Source organism: Rhopilema esculentum, chromosome 5, assembly GCF_057945365.1.
Source record: "Rhopilema esculentum isolate cy_ngs chromosome 5, ASM5794536v1, whole genome shotgun sequence".
Lineage (NCBI taxonomy): Eukaryota > Metazoa > Cnidaria > Scyphozoa > Rhizostomeae > Rhizostomatidae > Rhopilema > Rhopilema esculentum.
Genome location: NC_142819.1, coordinates 4,670,174 through 4,686,925, shown reverse-complemented (window position 1 = coordinate 4,686,925; position 16,752 = coordinate 4,670,174). Strand labels below are relative to the sequence as shown.

Genomic DNA, 16,752 nt, shown 5'->3' with positions numbered 1-16,752 from the left:
AGGTTGAGATCTGCAGCATTCATTCAAAAATCGCACAGTCCAGTCCGTTCAATGTTTATGTAACTTAGAAAGAAAGCTACATGATGGGTGCTGCAATAAGTTATTTACCGAGTATTAACAAGCCTAAAGCTACTGTTATCATTGCAATTTTTTCAGGAATTTTATACGCCTTCCCAGCAAAAATTGGAGATGAATTTATGAAGTTATTACATCTTGGGTCATTTGCGACCTTTTTTGGAACACAGTTTTGGGTCACATTGGTATCTGGTATGAAGTCATATTTTGCTTACATTCTAATGCAATATATTTAAATCTTTCTAATGTTTATTTGACTAGAAGCTGTAATTGGTCTCCGCTTCAAAATGTAGTCATTTATGCAACTTGAACTGAGCATACTTTCACAATGCCACGGCGGCGCGTTGTAGACTGTGGTTGGCGGCAGACCCCCCCCCCCCGCCCCCCTCCCCCTCAAGTGTGATTTATATCCAAATTTCTCTAAAGACAGAGGAAAGGGGGTGGCTGTTGTAGTAATAGGAAAAGATATGAAACATAGAAAAGTAAAATGATAACTGCTGCATTTTGGAAATCCAGCAGTGGGTCCAAGTAATTGTGGCAGGCATTGTAGTAACATCTCTACGATTTTATGTCTGGTTAATTGTCTTCTATAATAAACAATTGTTAAAAATATGTATCAATTACCAATACCGTAAATCCTCGAATTAGCCCCCTGGGGGTTCATTTATTTTAGATATTTTTGGGGAGGGGCTTATTCACATGGAGGCTTATACGAGGGGAGGGGCTTATACGGGGGGGGGGCTTATTAAATTATTGTATACATTAAGAAGACATTATTAAAATACCTTGTTTATTTTAGTAGGAATTTCTTTGCGAGCATTTAATTAATTACCACCAAAAGTATGAATTTGTTGTGGCAATTCAATAAAATGCCATAGGCAACACCTCAGATGGCAAAAATCGTCAAATTGAGGGGTCCAATTCAAGAATTTATGGTAGCAGTGGGGCTTATTCAAGGGGGGCTTATCAACAATTTGTAGTTCTAGGGTGGGTGCTTATTCGAGAGGGGGCTTTTTCACGGCAATGCAAGGATTTACAGTACCGTTTTATCTGCCAAAAACCTTTTTTTATAGGTGTTGTTATGTACAATGTACTTCCAAGGCAAATGTTTGGTTTCCTGCAAAGTAAGATGTTTCCAAAATACTTCCTTGCTGGCACATTTTTCTCAAGTGTTGCTTTATCTTCATATGTTGCAAACATTCCTGTCAGGATATGGTCAGGAGATCAAAAAATCCAGGTAAAATGCTAAACTTAAATGTACATTTCTGACTTAAGTGATTCAAAATGTTTATTGTCATCCAAATGATTTTACCCATCTTTCATATTTGCCCAAGTATATTGCATCTGTTATATTTGAAAAATCAAGCAGAGTCAAAAAATCTTTCTTTACCAGATGAAGCTCTTCCAACTTTTACACTCTATATTCTGAATGCAAAACATGATTCATTTTTTAACCTCAATTGCCACTTCAACTAAACTCCTTTTTCTGATTTTGGTGTAATGTAAATTGATGTGGATGCCAAAGTGGGGGCAGCACTGCCGTTATTAGGCATCAAGCTGGTTTATGATCCCTTTTACACTGTGTAGGGCTAAGGAATTTAAGGGCCTTAGGTGTCAGATTACCTTTTGAAATTAGATTTCATCAAAAAAGTATCACTTCACTTCCTCATATTTGTTTTCCTAACTTTGATCCACTTTCTCATCCTGGTAATTGTTTAGATGAAATATTTACAAAAATGATTGGCCTTTGTATTGAAGGTTAGACAAAACATTTTAGCTCTATAATCCTGTTTTTTGATTGATGATGAAATGGCTGTTTAAAGTTAATATGTTCTTATAGCGAGGCAAATATATCAGAACAAGCAATTTTCCACTTTTTGCATATAGAAATTAAGCAATATTTTGAAATAATAATCAGTTCTTTGAGCTTAGAATACTGTTATAGTGCAACACATAGTGTAACTGTTATATGGTAACAAATTTATGTATTATGTTGAGTACTTCCAACTGTTTTTAACAGGGTTGGCTCCTAGGCCTGATGCTAGCTTCAAATGCTGCAAATTATTATGTCATTGAACCAATTACCACTGCTCAAATGTTCAAATGTCATAAATATGAGAGAGAGCATGGGGAGAGTGGACAAGAAGTCGGAATCCCTCTAAGCAAGGGATTGCAGAGTGACAAAACATACATGGAGCTTCGTGGCATGTTTTTCAAACTGCATGCAGTTTCTTCATTAGTAAATATGGTTTCGCTAGGATGTTCCTCTGCATATCTTTGGTATTTGGCAAAAAGCTTGAACTGGTAGTATCAATTTTGCTTGCTAGAACATTATCAGATACAATGAACAAATGGATATAAAGGCTTGTTCTATTCATTATCTAAAACCATGGAATAAAGATTTTATGACAACTGGAATCTCTAAAAACCATTCTTATCAGCATTTTGCTCAATGATTTGCATCATCCTAGAAGGACCAGTTTCTCAGAAACTAATAACCCAAGGAAATTTATTATAGTTTTATGTTATCATGAAAAAGATTTTATTAAAACAGCTGTGTAAGTGTGTGCTAAGCATAAAGAATGTAATGTAATGTAATATTTTAGTGGCAAATGATTGGTTTTGTCTTTTCAAATCTACTACTGTTACTTTCTAAAAGTCTTTTCAAATCAACGGTTTTCTAAAAGTTTTCAACTTTGATATTGAAAACTGGCATGTTGTTCCATTTCCTTGCTCTTCAGAATTTGTAGCTATTAAAAGACAGCCATCATACATCATATCATGTAATGCTTTTAAAGATTTACTTCTGGTGCCCATTGTGCACTACTGAATGTCATACTTTGATATCTTTGCTCAAATACCAGAAGAAGACTCCACAGGCTGCAAATGCCAGAAGGTTGAGAGATGTTGCAATGCCATGGTAAATAAAGAAATTTTTGCGAAGCACTTTGTATTGTGGGTTATTCAGGAGTTTTGGGTCTGTTATTGGACCAATTTCCTCTCCATGCCCATGTTCTTTTTCAAACTTATGCTCTTGTGTCATGAACCCATTCATTTTTGGAATCGCAAACAGGAGATTGATCAAAGATGCTCCAAGATTTACCAAGAGCGCTGTAGCCTGGAAGACATATCAATTGTGAAAATGCAAGTATAGTTTAGAAATCTACTTCAAATTTATTATAAGATTTGTTTTGAATTCAGTCAAGTCTACTGAAAAATCAGAACTTGTAAAATGGGGAAAACAGGGAACAGCAAATAGCAGAGTTTATTTTCTTTATATAAGAAAATTACAAATTAATTAAGGTCTTTCTGGCAGATGCAAATGTATATTAAAGGTTTATACCTATTTTATAAAGTTGTAATGACAGAAATGAATTGTTATTACAATGCCAAGTGTATCAACAACTTTTATTGTAACATTTTGAAATATAACCTAGCTCTTGGAAAATTAAAAGTTAGTGCCTATTATAACAATAATCTTCGCTGTATAACACTTTTTCAGTCATATGAACTTTTGAGAGAACCAAAGAGACAATCGAAATTGTCTGTGACATGCTATGAGCAAAAACCTTTTCCCTATTAAATTGTTACAAACTTGACCAAAACTGATATCAAGCATGGTAACATAAACTGCCACTCAGAGCACCATCATGATCACTTCCTGCTGTTTCTCAGTCAATTTGAAACAGGTTCAACTGATTTCCACTTTCAGATATTGTGTTTTCAAGTTATGGTAAAAAAATCTTAAAAGAAATTCTCTATCCTGTCATACTTTGGTACTCCATTTCAGCAATTCAGTTATGATTTTCTTGCAATAAGAACACTTAAATTAAGCCTCACCTTGACTTTTTCATCATACTGCCATGTATCCAATGGGTTCTTTATAAAAAATGTGCCAAGAGCTGCTAGGGTGAAGCCAGTTCCATACAAAAAAGCTTTTGGGAAAAGGTGACTCTGAACCAAACCAAAATAGTGGCGTGGGAGCAATTTCATTTTTGTTAACCCTGAAAGGAAATGTTTGATTAGGCTGGTGAGAGTTTTCCATGAAAATAAAATGGTATTGACTGACCAGTAAAAATCTGTTACTGACACAAAAAAGTAAGTGATATATCAAGGGATTTTTTAGCCTGAAAACCACAAGAAATACACTCGCTTTTATTGTCCTTTTTTATAAAATGGATTATTTCAATATAGTTGTTTCCAGTTGTCTTTGCTGAACAAGGTTTTAAGGCGTACAGCAATGTCTTCCACATGCCATTTTTGTTGTCAAATTCAGTTTCATCAGGTCAGGCTGATGTCTGAGGACATAAAAAAATGATGTTAATTGCTGTCAATTTAAAATAACTAACACATGAATAAGCAACACCAAAGATCCAAACAAGTATTGAAGTGTATGTTCTAAGGTTAAAGCTGACATTTGCCAAAAAAATAATTTAAAAGTCTGATTTAATATAGATCAACTCTATCAACCAATGGTACATCAGTATAGCACTCAAAATCAAATAGATCTAGCAAAGTAAATAGGGACAATAATTCCTAGTTGCTGAGGACATTGTCCTTACTCCGAGGAGGCCTCTGATTGATTGACTCGACCTTATCCTGTTCTGAACGTAATAAAATTGTTCACAGTCACAGAATACCGATTGTGAGATACTGTACCTGCGACAAACGTCACCCAAAACTGGATACCAAACCATGCAGAAATGCAAGTCAAGTGGCCAAAGGAGACCAGTCGAGGGAGAATTGTATCGCGTTGTTCCGGGAAAAGGACAGCCAGTGAAGAAATAGTGCCAATGAAGACTATAGCGGTGAGTCCTTGGGCTGGCTGAAATTTTCTGGATAAATCATTCCCCATTTTGAGACTAAACAGCAACTTTCTCTTGTCTGGTTCGAAACTCAAATCTTCAAGCTGCTAGACTTTTCCTGGAAGATAATAGCGCCTCCGCAATGTTCATCAGAACAGGAGGCCAGGCAAAAAATCAAACAGGAAGTCATTTTTTTATTCACCCTTGAAATTCAAGTCGACACAATCGTATTTGAAATGATCGCCATAAAAAGTCAATCTGTTCTCTATTTAAATGTAGCAAATATGAAACAGCGCAATACGCCGAGAATAAACAACAGTAAATACACGTAAATCAGTAAAGCCTTTACTGATTTACGTGTATTTACTGTTGTTTATTCTCGGCGTATTGCGGTGTTTTATATTTGCTACATTTTTATCGACTTTTAGCAGCTCGTTTGTTTGCATTTGTTATAAAAAACAACTTAATCCTAAAGTTTTTGAAGGGTGCAAAAAAATTGGTACTGTCTTCATATCTTTAATACATTAAAATACTTTTAAAACGCTACAAATCAATCAAATCTGATTCCGTAAGAATTATATTTAGTCACTTTCGTAAGACTTGACTGCCCTTCATCTAAGAACTGTTAATGGCTTTCAGAAATTCTAATTTGATAAACTTTGAAATATCTTGATTTTTAAATATTCCTTTGATCGGTACCATTCCTATCTATTTAAAAGATCTGCCTTGAAAGTAATTTTCTTGAAGTTTCTTTGAAGCACCCAAATAAAAAGTAATTTGAAATAAAGTGAACCTAGAGCCGTCGGAAGTGGGGGGCTGGGAAGGGGAACTGGGGGACTAGGCTAGAATTTTCAAACTGTAGTATAATCCCCTTTCTAATAATTATCAAATTGTAATATAATTAATTTGTAACAGTGTACTGTTACAAATTAATTATATTACAATACAATGGTCACAGGGAATTATGTCACAGGGAAGCAATACAATGGGCAGACCATCCCCCCCCCCCCACATAAATTTCTTTCCGCAGGCTCTGGAACGTGGTGCAAACAATTTCTACGCACTTTGCTGAAAGATTACGATTTACTTTCCTTATCCTCGATTGAGATGCTGCCGGATCTGTCACTGCATTTCTACTGATCAACTTTTGAAACTTATGCTCAAAGATTAAGCCCTCATGACTTCTCTTACATTCCTAATGAATGCATTTACTTTTGTATGAAATATAATTTTTATGATGCGAATTGAAACCTTTTAGCTCATGCAGTATAACTTAAGGTTCTTATGATTTCTCAGAGCGGCTTCACACAACAGCTTTACTTAACGACTTTTCAAAACGACTGGCTCGAGCAAGTCCAGAGAGAGAAAACGTGGTTCAGAGGAGGGTCTCATCAAAATGATTTACAATCACAGATTCTTATCATAATCTACTTGAATACAGGTAAACTGAAAATCATTTTAGGCTTCTTCACCATCCACCATGAGGCGATGAGCTAAATTAACCATTTTAATATATATATCTTTTTTAGATTAATTGCAGTGTATCTATCCAATATGATAGAAAATAAAAGTGCCAGCTTTTGGACTCGTACGTCGCTACGCAGTTCTAAAGATACCTACCTAGTGGTAGACTATATCTGAGTCAGCGAAATACTTCATAAACGAATCAGTCTCAAATATTCAATTTAAAATGCAGATACGCTAGAATAATCATAAAAAAAAACTCACGACCTTTGGATTGCTTGCTTTAGCGTTGGCGACTTGTGGCGTTTTCGACTTTAACTCTTAAAAAAACGACAGGGCAACAGCGATGACTTTCAATCGACACACGCATCGACTTTTAATCATCGGGAAACGGCGGCCACAGATCTCTTGGCAAGGCGGCAACGCCCACAGTAAAAAGCTCCTACTCTAAAAGAGGCAAGCTACTTTATACGCTTTTTACAATACAATTAACCAAAAAGCAAACTAAACATGATTACAGCCAATTGAAAGCTAGAATAGTACAATAGTTAAAATAAGTTTATAATACGATGCTCACGCTCACACCCAAGAGAACCAGCACCTGATATCAAGCTCGACGTTCTTTCCGTAACACTAGTACTTTAACGACAGAAATATCTTATTCGAGTCGTGCTGATTGTGGTTGGAGTCTCTCCCCCCCCCCCCCCCCAAAAAAACAATTCCCCTACAATGTACTTTGATCCAGAGTATGGTACTGTAAATAGAACAAAAGGGCTGTCGCAGAATTTTTCCCAGGAACAACTGAGGAAAGTAGAATTTGGTAAGTTTTCGGCAGTATAAAGGGGGGCTTTGCACTACTATTTTTTCTATAACAGATTTTGCCCTTTATCATTCCTATTAATTTTATTTAGGCGGGGTTGTTATCTGCTTCTGCACCCGTGGTACTTTAGACAGCTTCTGGGAATTTCTAATTAAAACGTTTAACGCAATCTAGACAATTAAACCTGCATGACAGATAGAAGAGTGTTTGGCAATAAATTACCACGATATGCGTTGGTTTTGGTAGACTGCAAGCAAAAAGAAACTCTTTCTGCCGGAAAATGCTTGTTGGAAATTAATTTTGGTCATGCCCTTGTAAACAGTTTTAATGGAGTATTGCGCAAAAGGAGAAGAATCAAAATATTTCGATGAATAACTGCTAAAAAGTCGTGAGTATTTGTGAGTATTTGTCATATCTGTAATGCTATTGGAACGATGGGCGACACCACTCCAATCACTTTTGTAGCTTATTATTGTAATATTTGTGTCTCTATGTTAAGTGTAAGTCTTAGGGTTGTTATGCATTTCCATGCTCTCTAGGCTTTTGTATTGTAATTGATTGTCGTTGTAAATTTTATGAGAATATAAAAAAAAAATTCGTAGGTGAATATAATCCTTAATAGTGTAGTAATTCAGTGTTAACTAAAAATAAATCAACAAATTTGTCAGGACAACAAGTTAATCGCTATCAAAATGAACGCCCAAAATAAATGATGTTTATCAAAGCAAGATATTTGTATTTTCTATGTTTCACTGATATTCTGCCTCTTGGCGTCATCACAACCAACATTAGAGAAGGATGTGATCTTTTCCACATTTGCTGTTTTCTTTGGTTGAGAGGTTATCTCCAGTTTTGCCTTGCTGAAATAATCTTCGATGTAACCTTTAAAGAAGTACACAAGAGGGTTGACAACCGAGCTAAAGTTGACTAGGTTAGCTTCTACTGCATTGAGCTCATTCTTGTAAAAGCCAACGATTATTGGAACGTTGCACGCAAGAAATGTAGCGACGACCAAAGAACAAACAATGATAGTTGCCTTCTCTTTTTGCAAGGCAACGATCATATTTTTGTCACTTTCAATGTCGGTTTTGTCAAATGCAAGGAATTTCGAACGTCTTTTTAACACAAGATACGTTATCCAACAGTAGATTACAAAAACTATTATGCTTCCAAGTGTCATGTAGCTTGCAATGAACAAGGCGAGGTTCCGCGAGCCAACGGAGATAAAGAAGCCCTGCTTGTCTTTCAGGATCATTTGGTCGGCAGTTAGCGATACTGCTGTCATGATAACTGTAAACACCCAAGCAAGTGCTGCCCATTTGAAAATGGTACTTCTTTTTGCATGCCACATTCGATGCCGTATTGGCAGTTTAATCGCGATTAGCCTTTCAATGCCAATAAACATCACAAAGAAGATGGATGATGAAATAGAGAGTGCCATAATTGCAAAAGACGATGCAAGTAATCTGTTGCTGAGGATTTGTCCCACATACATGTATGTTGAGATGGATGTTACAATGAAAAACCCAACTCCAGTTAACAGATCAGCCACAGCGAGATTGAAAAGTACAACCTCAAAATTGGTTGCATGGTGACGTTTCTTCAAGATGAGATAGATTTCTATGATATTAAGGATAACTGCCAGCACAGCGATGAAGTAAGAGACAGTAAGATAGGCCACTGTTACTCCTTCGATTTTGATTACATCGACCATGGTTTCAATCTTGTATCTTCAAGATGCCAAAATTGGGCTTCTGCTGATAACTCCATAACTTTGACCTGACCCTTTGAATTGAATTCTTTTGCACAGCATCATTTCTTCCTGTTGTTGGAGGCTTTGCTTTGACGCAGGAGGGTAGGCATCTAATGTATCGTAATGATAAGGAGAACACTGTAAAACTATTAAGTAAGTAATAAACCAATTAAAAATTGCTTTATGTTGGGAAATTATTTCTGAAGTTTTCATTCTAGATACTCAGTTAAGAAACTATAACCGTTCGATGGAAATACCCCTAATTTCTAAATTCTATCCACCCTGCCCAACAAAGCAAAAACACAGCATTGCTAAAAATAGAAAATCTTTGTTTGCCACTGATCTTGTGCTAGTTTCTGTGAATGTCTGGAGTTTTTCAATAGATTCAAATTGTCTGTTGGAATTCTATTCATTTCTTTATTGATTTGTTTGCAATGAAAACGCTTCATTCAAAGACCTACTTAAGTACTGTTTTCTATCAATTGACCTCTTAAACTAGTGGCCCCTCGGCTTCTATTGTCCACTAGAATGTAAACACTTTTCTATACAAGCGCAAACTAAATCTACCTTCCCAAGGATCCTTAATTTTGAGCCATGACAAAAAATTTGTTTCCAATTTACTTTTCATCTGCTTTGGGTTTGAGGTAAAAGAGGAGAAAAACTGTTCATGGCAAGTAATCTTTATGCGGATTTAATACAACTCTGATGTCGAGGATTTGTCACCGGAAACTGAAAAAGAGGCCCGGAGGGGCAATGGAGAAAAAGCCGACAAATTTGGTTTGCCTTCCTTTGCAGGTTGGAAATATTTTTGAAATTCTTAAAAAGAGGACGGAAAAAACTTCCGAAATAATAAAGGTTCAGAAAATAAAAACGGGCGGGGAGACGAATTTTTATTTCCTTAACTTATTCGCTTTTTTGTCCAAGGTTTTTGGTTTTCATACTCATGCTATCGTAAAGTGCTTCCAAAAATTTTTTTGCCTTTGACTTGTCATATAGCAATAATATGACGTAACACGGAGATAGCCAGTGAGAATCACCAACAAAAACGAGTTCTATAACCTCGTTTGGAGAATTTTGGCGGGAAATCGTAAATTGCAATTTGGCCATCAAAATACGTTTAGATGTAGCAAACATATCTAGTATGAACTTCTTTAGGGCGATACTTGAAACAAGGGAGGCATCTTCAACAGAATATTCGGATTTAAGTGATGGACTAAGCTCGACGGATGTGAGTTTCAAGGAGCAACGGAGAGTCTTTATTTATGGTCCCTCGTCTTCCGGAAGAACATCGATTCTATTCGAGGTCGTTTTTTCATCCATGCATTTTGATTATATATCTATATATAGGCTAGGACATGATAAACTTATTTGATCATTTCAATCTGCGTATGAATGGCAAAAGTGAATAAAAATTACTAACCAAAAACTAAACCAAATGACAAAATAAATGACATCAATCAAGGAGAAGATTAATAAGAGTTTCATTGCATTAGATAATTAGAATTAGGTTTCAATATTGCACGCAGCCATAGCAAAATATCACTATATTAAGTTTGCACAGTTGAAATTGCAGTTTGCACTAAGAAGTATGCTGGTAATGTCTGGCAAGACAGCAAAGTTTCAAGTCATGATCGAGGTCATGATTGCAGACAGGACATAGTAAGAAATTTCTGGAAGCCAAAAGAAATGGCTCCGGAAAGGTCTCTGGCCTCCATAAATTGAAATTTATACACAGCAACAAGTTCCACTAAAATCATTTGAAATGCCATTTTAGACATGCCTTACTACCTGCTATTTTATTCAATTTTATTTTTTGATCAATTTTTCTTTGCTCTTATCCACTTTTTATGTCAGTTAAGAGCGTTTTCTTTTTTATTTCTTTGCTGCTGTTAAAAGAGCTATATTTTTGTTATTCTTTTGAATTATTTTCTAATTATGATAATATTTTCAACTCTAGGTTGCCTTTCACTATGCAAGTCTTGGACATTCAGTTATTTTTGTCTCCCCTGAGAAAATAACCAAGCTACCAGTGCTTTTTGAAAGCCGCCAAAAACCAAATGCTCCGATACTCAATAGAATCCAGATAGTATATATTGGAAGTAAAAATGATTTCTTGGCATTCATGGCTTCTGTCCATATCAAATACAAAGATGCAAGAACCCTGATTATTGTGGACAATATAAATTATTTCTACCAAGATACTCAAAAATGCAATGAGCTAGCAGTCGTGTCAAAGATATTTGCATTTCTTCTAGATGCATGTGCCTTTTTTGGAAAACTCAGGTAGGAAACCAATGGGTATTTTGAATTCAATTTACAATTTGAATTTAATTGAATTCACAAAACTTGTAAATTTTCATTAACAGCACAATATTAGTGTATATTGTTAATGTTTTTTTGCTTTCCAGTGTATCCATTGACAGACATTATTGCTTCAGACTTAAGGAGTTTGCTCTTTGGAGTTTTATTTTCAACCTCAGAAAGACTCCATCAAAAGGACTTATCGGGTCATTCCATGGCAAATCATCAGACCCATGTAACCCATGGTCTTAGAATTTCTTGATTTTTTCACCACAAAGAGCCACTTTGGAGAAAACACCACATACAAAATTTTATCCTTATATCTCTTACGGTTGATATCAAGTAAAGATAGATTTAGTAGAATAATAAGGGTAGGTTGAGAAATTTAACAATTTGTTATTTGATGAAAACTTTTGGCGATGAGAATGTGAACAGGTTGATGAAATTTTCGAAAAATGAGGTACTTTTCTCTGGTGGATGGTATTTGCCTATGGGTCCTGAAAATGTAAAAAAAACACATCAGGAAATAAGAAAAAGCCCACAAACACAATAAGAAATTAGTTGAAAATCTATTGAATCCAGATTTCACTATTTATTGCTATCTAAACCATCCTGGGAGGGTAGAATTTGGTCTGTAGAAGAAGTCACTGATAATAGAGATGGTTGAAAAAGATTTAAAATTTCAAGAAAACTGTTTTGTTGAAATATAATGGCCTCTTTAATTTTGGGCACAACTTGATTTCTTTTAGAATTTCGGTTTTGAACCATCACATTATGATTGTTTAGATACAAAATAATAAAAAGAGAATTAAATCAAATTTAAGAAAGAGAATTGTAGCAATTCTGTATAGTTAACCTTTAATGTATATTTATGATATCTTTGTGTGATTTTTTTTAGTTAGTTAAGAAATTAGTTTGATATTTGATACTGAAGGTCCAACTTCTTATAAGTGGATATTCAAAAGATATTGTATTTGGAGTCATAAAAGGGCTATAATTCAGCAGAATTTCTAGCTGTTGCAAATTTTTCCTGTTTTTACCACTGGTCTTGAGCAAAGAATAGTTTTGATATAAGACATTTACATTCTCTTAAAGCCATGCATTTCATTTACTGAAGGTTTCTTGAAAAATAATTTGTTGTATTTCCCTAGCAAAAGCTCTGGAAGAAATGATCACAATGTTTTGATTGATGCTAAATAAAGTTTTAGGAAAAATTAATATTAGAAATTTTAGGATATTGATAAGTCTTCTTTTAGATTCCTTTATTTCTTATTCCAGCAATATGAGGCTTGGTTCATCATCACCACCCTGTTCTGTGGTCTGTTCTGCTTCTGCTCCACCAGATTCCAGTACACTCAAATCACTGTTCTTGCACTGGTTTCAGGATTGCTATTGCATACAAAATAGTGAAGAGAAGGATTCTTATAACATTTTTCTTCAGAAAGAGACAGAAAAGAGAGATTTACAACAACCTATTCTCAGTTATATCATAAAAGATGACAAAATGTGGGTTGAGAAGAGATGAGTGCATGAATCTTAAGAGTCTGGTATGTTATTATCATCTTTTGCCTTTTTTAAAAGCCATGATTGTTGCATTGACTTTTAAGTCTTTACCTGTTAAGTTGAAATAAAATGTCTCTCTTGGGCAGTTTCACAATACAACGAGAACCTTAATGTGGAGTAAATAAAATTTCAATTCATCTAGCTTTGTCCAGGCCTTTTCGTTTGATCCCAGCACTCTGGCTAATCCAACCTTGGAGCATTTGATCACTCATGCAGAATGGCAAATTATAAGGAATAAATGTATCATCAGTTAAAATACATTTCTAGTCATCTTTTGTCACACAAGCAAGTGACATAGACCATACAAAGTTTTTTATATATCAAAACACAGGAAACATATGAAAGCACGTCTCATATGGAAACACATCAAAAGGAAAAAATGCATTTGAAAGTCAATTCCACTGCAAATGTTTAGGAATACTATAGGAACATTTTTAACTAAATACTAATTAAATATTTAATTAGTATTTTAACTAAAACAGCACATGAAACATTTCCAGTTCATTGAAGTGTTATTAAAAAAGATTTGGAACAACACTTGGGATTACTGGCAACAATGTCTATATGTGATGTACATAGAATTTATAAACAAAGTATTTATGTTTGGGTACAGTATTTAATCTCTCTTGGGGTGCATTAAAGATCACTCATTTTCGTTTGATATTACCTTAAACAAAATTACCATATAACAGGATTATATGGTTTTTGTGAATATTACGGATGCTTTAAGCATAGCTGATTGATTATTACTATAATGTTTAGAGCAATTGCTGGGCCACTCGTGTGGGCTATTTCTTGCAAAAAGGCCTGTTGGGCATAAATAAGAAAAAGTTTACTTTTCAAAAGGGAGATGAAATGCTGTAGTATGAAATGAAATAAGAAATTTGTTTTCCAACCAATTTTTTTTCAAATTGAAAATAATTCCAGGCTGGAAAACTTGCATGTTCTTACATCTATGCTAGATTTCTTGTACTCACACCTTAAACCTATTGTGACCTTGAACCCATTGTGACCCAAATATCAATGAAATCATGTATATAAACTAAAGTAATAACGTATAATACTATAGTATTGTATATATGGGCATCATTGCTTGCTTCTCAGATGCTTCCACACATGAGATAATGTGCTGTTGGTCACATTGACGCTTCTGCAATTTCATACCCAACCTGGTAATGATCAAGGCTGGCTACACTTATCGCTTAACTAAAATAGCAGTAGAAATTTGAAAAGAAAACGGAAATTGTGAGCAAATGTGTCCCTGTCATTTGGGGGCACGGTTTGGGGCAAATGCTACACAAATTTTGGGGAGTTTCTCTGAAAAAGTTCTTCTGAGAGGTTTGCATGATGGCAATTTCAGGCTTTGTTTTTTGGGATGCTCTCTAACACAAAGAAATGGTGTTTCCCATACTCCTCATTGATCCAAAAACATTTTCCTGTGGGCCTCATCCTAGACACAACATCTATGTACCCTTCAACTCAATTTACTATTGGTTATGATTCAGGTGAAGAATGACCATAAAGCAACTTTTAAAAACAAGTTTTCTATGTAATCTGTTAATGTTTTTTAAGAACAAGGTTGAGATGAGATTGACTTTATGGTAGAAAGTTTTTGCTTGTCATGCCTTGGAAAAAGAGGCCCTTAAGCTCCATGAATTGCTTCTCACACACCTAAAAAGTTACAAGAGCTTGATTAATCAGGCACCTAGCTTGTTTACGCTATCTAAAAACTAAATGCGAAACAAAATTTTGTTATTGATGATATCTGATGATGCTCAATTGAGCACCTGGAAAGTTAAAGGTCCTCAGTTTGACAAGCAACTGCTTTTAGTCAAAGAACAGGAAGTAATTAGTAGCTCTTGACAACACAAAATCGAAATATTTTAAGATATATGGACATTTTGTTGCATATGGTACACAGGATATTCAACATATTCTTATTGTGAAGTTTGCTGCTGAATTTCAAGCAGTTGGAATTTAAATCATATGGCTTTCTAACATATTGTAACAATACTATATAATTATCTCTAGAATATTTGATTAATTGGTATTGATATGACTATAACCACCATCGTTTGATGCCAGTGAGCACTCTCTCAAAACAAGAAAGGAATTAAAGCCTTCCTTGTGTTTGGATAAAGAGGCCTGTCAAGCTCGCCATCAAATTCTATGACATATGCGTTGTGCTTCTTCCTGCCATAAACTGTCAATGTGATAATTGTTAATAAAAGCATCAGTGCTGAAGGGAGTGTCCACGTCAAGATGAAAAACCCCAGCCACGTGATTATCTCAAACATGTAATGGGGACAGGATACATAGTTGAAAATATTTCCATGTGGCATAATGTGTCCTGTCTCCAAAGACACAAATGATTCATCTTGCTTCTTTGTCCTGAAAAATCTTAGCTGCAAATGACACCAAGCATTTCCAAACTCCCCAATCAAAAATAGGATGACTCCTGTGACAATCAATGGGATGTAAGTGATGACAAAGCCAGTGCCACTTATTGACTGTGCAATTAGGAGTGCCAGGACCCAGTAATAGATTGGAGCACCAACGCATTCAATTAATGGCATCCTGCGATTGTATAAATGGACAAATAGTACCTCAAACGTCCGGCGAAGAAAATGGAAATTCCATAATGCTAGCATGAGGTATTTGACTGCTGTTGATGATGGAGAATTCTCTGCCTCCAATAAGCATCCTTGGACAGGGAAGGGTAGCTTAGGTATATCTGCAAAATATACGATTGTAAATGAGGCTATGGTGCCAAAGTATGTTATGAAGTTTATTATCACTGGCTCGCAAGAAATCATTGTATTTGAAAATATTTTTCCAAACAAAGCAACTCTGTCTACGAATGACCTTGACTGTGGACGCCCTGGGTGTTGTAATGGCCCTGAAACTAATAAGCGTTATATGACTCTCTTTGCCAAACCAAACCAACCTTTCTAAAGAAGGCGCTACCTGTATCTGCTCCCCCTGTCTCTATTCTGGCCTTCAGCCCTCCACAAGAGATTGTGCTGCAAACGAAGGACTGTTGTACTACTTCCGGTTTGCTGCATGCCATCGAATAAAACCATACAAATGGAAGAATTACCATGTCATCGGTATGTGTATGATCTACATTGCCCTCGGCGAGATCGACTTTGTAAATCCGACAAAAAATGTTGGGGGGGGGGGTGTTAAAAGTAAGAGAGGTTATATTTTTGGGTATTTTTCGTGGTGCGATTAAACTCTATTTTTATAAGAAACTGTAAATTTAAGTTGGGGCTTGCTGTTCTTAATTTTTCAAAAACTTTAGGTTGGAATGTTATTAATTTGTCCTGCAAATATTAGGTTTTAAGCAGTGCAATCGCTAGCTATTGTGTTCAAGGGGAGTGTTCAGGCCCAATTTGCCAGGAAAGTGGGTGAGACATCATGTATTTGCCGGAAAGTTCGAAAATTCACAGACAAACCACCCCTGGATGGCAAAACAGGGCCCACGCCACGAATCTGAAAGTGGGGGAGGGCAAGCCTAGCAAATATAGGGGGCCAAGTCTTCTCTTCCCCTTTATTGCAGCTCTAAAACTACTTGCTTTGCAATAAAATGGGGGGGCATGGCCACCCCATCCCCCCGGTGGTGTGGGCCCCTTTCGAGGTGGGAGTTTTTTAGGAGTCGCAAGGCCTTTTTTAAAACAGCTTGTTCACAATTTGTTCTTAACTTTTGACCAATTTTGCGGCTCATGTTTTTAAGAAAAATTTCTTATCAGAACTGCATAAGCCATGGCGGGTGCCCAACTTATTTTTTGGCTGGGCCATAGACAAAATTTTAGCACCTTTTTCGGAACCGTTTTTTGCCTGATGCTCGCGGGAACATGGGGTTTTTCATCTAGAGTTGCTTCATCGGCAAAGTTTCAAACATCTCGGCAAATAAAGGATGGCTAACCCACTTTGTCGGCAAACCGGACCTGGACACTCCATTGAGCAAA

At 35.8% G+C, this 16,752-nt stretch overlaps 5 protein-coding genes across 5 annotated transcripts; 2 read left to right on the top strand and 3 right to left on the bottom strand.

Annotated features, from left to right (window-relative positions):
* The first annotated feature begins 4 nt into the window (after positions 1–4).
* On the top strand, positions 5–2,710 carry LOC135689457 (transmembrane protein 205). The gene is made up of 3 exons (XM_065206690.2): positions 5–267; positions 1,149–1,312; positions 2,096–2,710. Exons 1-3 carry the CDS (start codon positions 81–83, stop codon positions 2,381–2,383), a joined length of 639 nt encoding a protein of 212 aa, XP_065062762.2. The 5' UTR covers positions 5–80; the 3' UTR covers positions 2,384–2,710.
* On the bottom strand, positions 2,584–5,019 carry LOC135689456 (transmembrane protein 205). The gene is made up of 3 exons (XM_065206689.2): positions 4,735–5,019; positions 3,916–4,079; positions 2,584–3,193 (listed from the first exon to the last, which is right to left on the bottom strand). Exons 1-3 carry the CDS (start codon positions 4,928–4,930, stop codon positions 2,909–2,911), a joined length of 645 nt encoding a protein of 214 aa, XP_065062761.2. The 5' UTR covers positions 4,931–5,019; the 3' UTR covers positions 2,584–2,908.
* Positions 5,020–5,264: 245 nt separating this feature from the next.
* Positions 5,265–9,176, bottom strand: LOC135690064 (succinate receptor 1). Its single transcript, XM_089108641.1, has one exon. It carries the CDS (start codon positions 8,876–8,878, stop codon positions 7,907–7,909), a length of 972 nt encoding a protein of 323 aa, XP_088964767.1. The 5' UTR covers positions 8,879–9,176; the 3' UTR covers positions 5,265–7,906.
* Positions 9,177–9,867: 691 nt separating this feature from the next.
* Positions 9,868–12,893, top strand: LOC148960220 (uncharacterized). Its single transcript, XM_089108643.1, has 3 exons — positions 9,868–10,220; positions 10,875–11,200; positions 12,497–12,893. Exons 1-3 carry the CDS (start codon positions 10,059–10,061, stop codon positions 12,741–12,743), a joined length of 735 nt encoding a protein of 244 aa, XP_088964769.1. The 5' UTR covers positions 9,868–10,058; the 3' UTR covers positions 12,744–12,893.
* Positions 12,894–13,395: 502 nt separating this feature from the next.
* Positions 13,396–15,912, bottom strand: LOC135690065 (very-long-chain enoyl-CoA reductase). Its single transcript, XM_089108642.1, has 2 exons — positions 15,749–15,912; positions 13,396–15,515 (listed from the first exon to the last, which is right to left on the bottom strand). Exons 1-2 carry the CDS (start codon positions 15,882–15,884, stop codon positions 14,878–14,880), a joined length of 774 nt encoding a protein of 257 aa, XP_088964768.1. The 5' UTR covers positions 15,885–15,912; the 3' UTR covers positions 13,396–14,877.
* Positions 15,913–16,752: the final 840 nt, after the last annotated feature.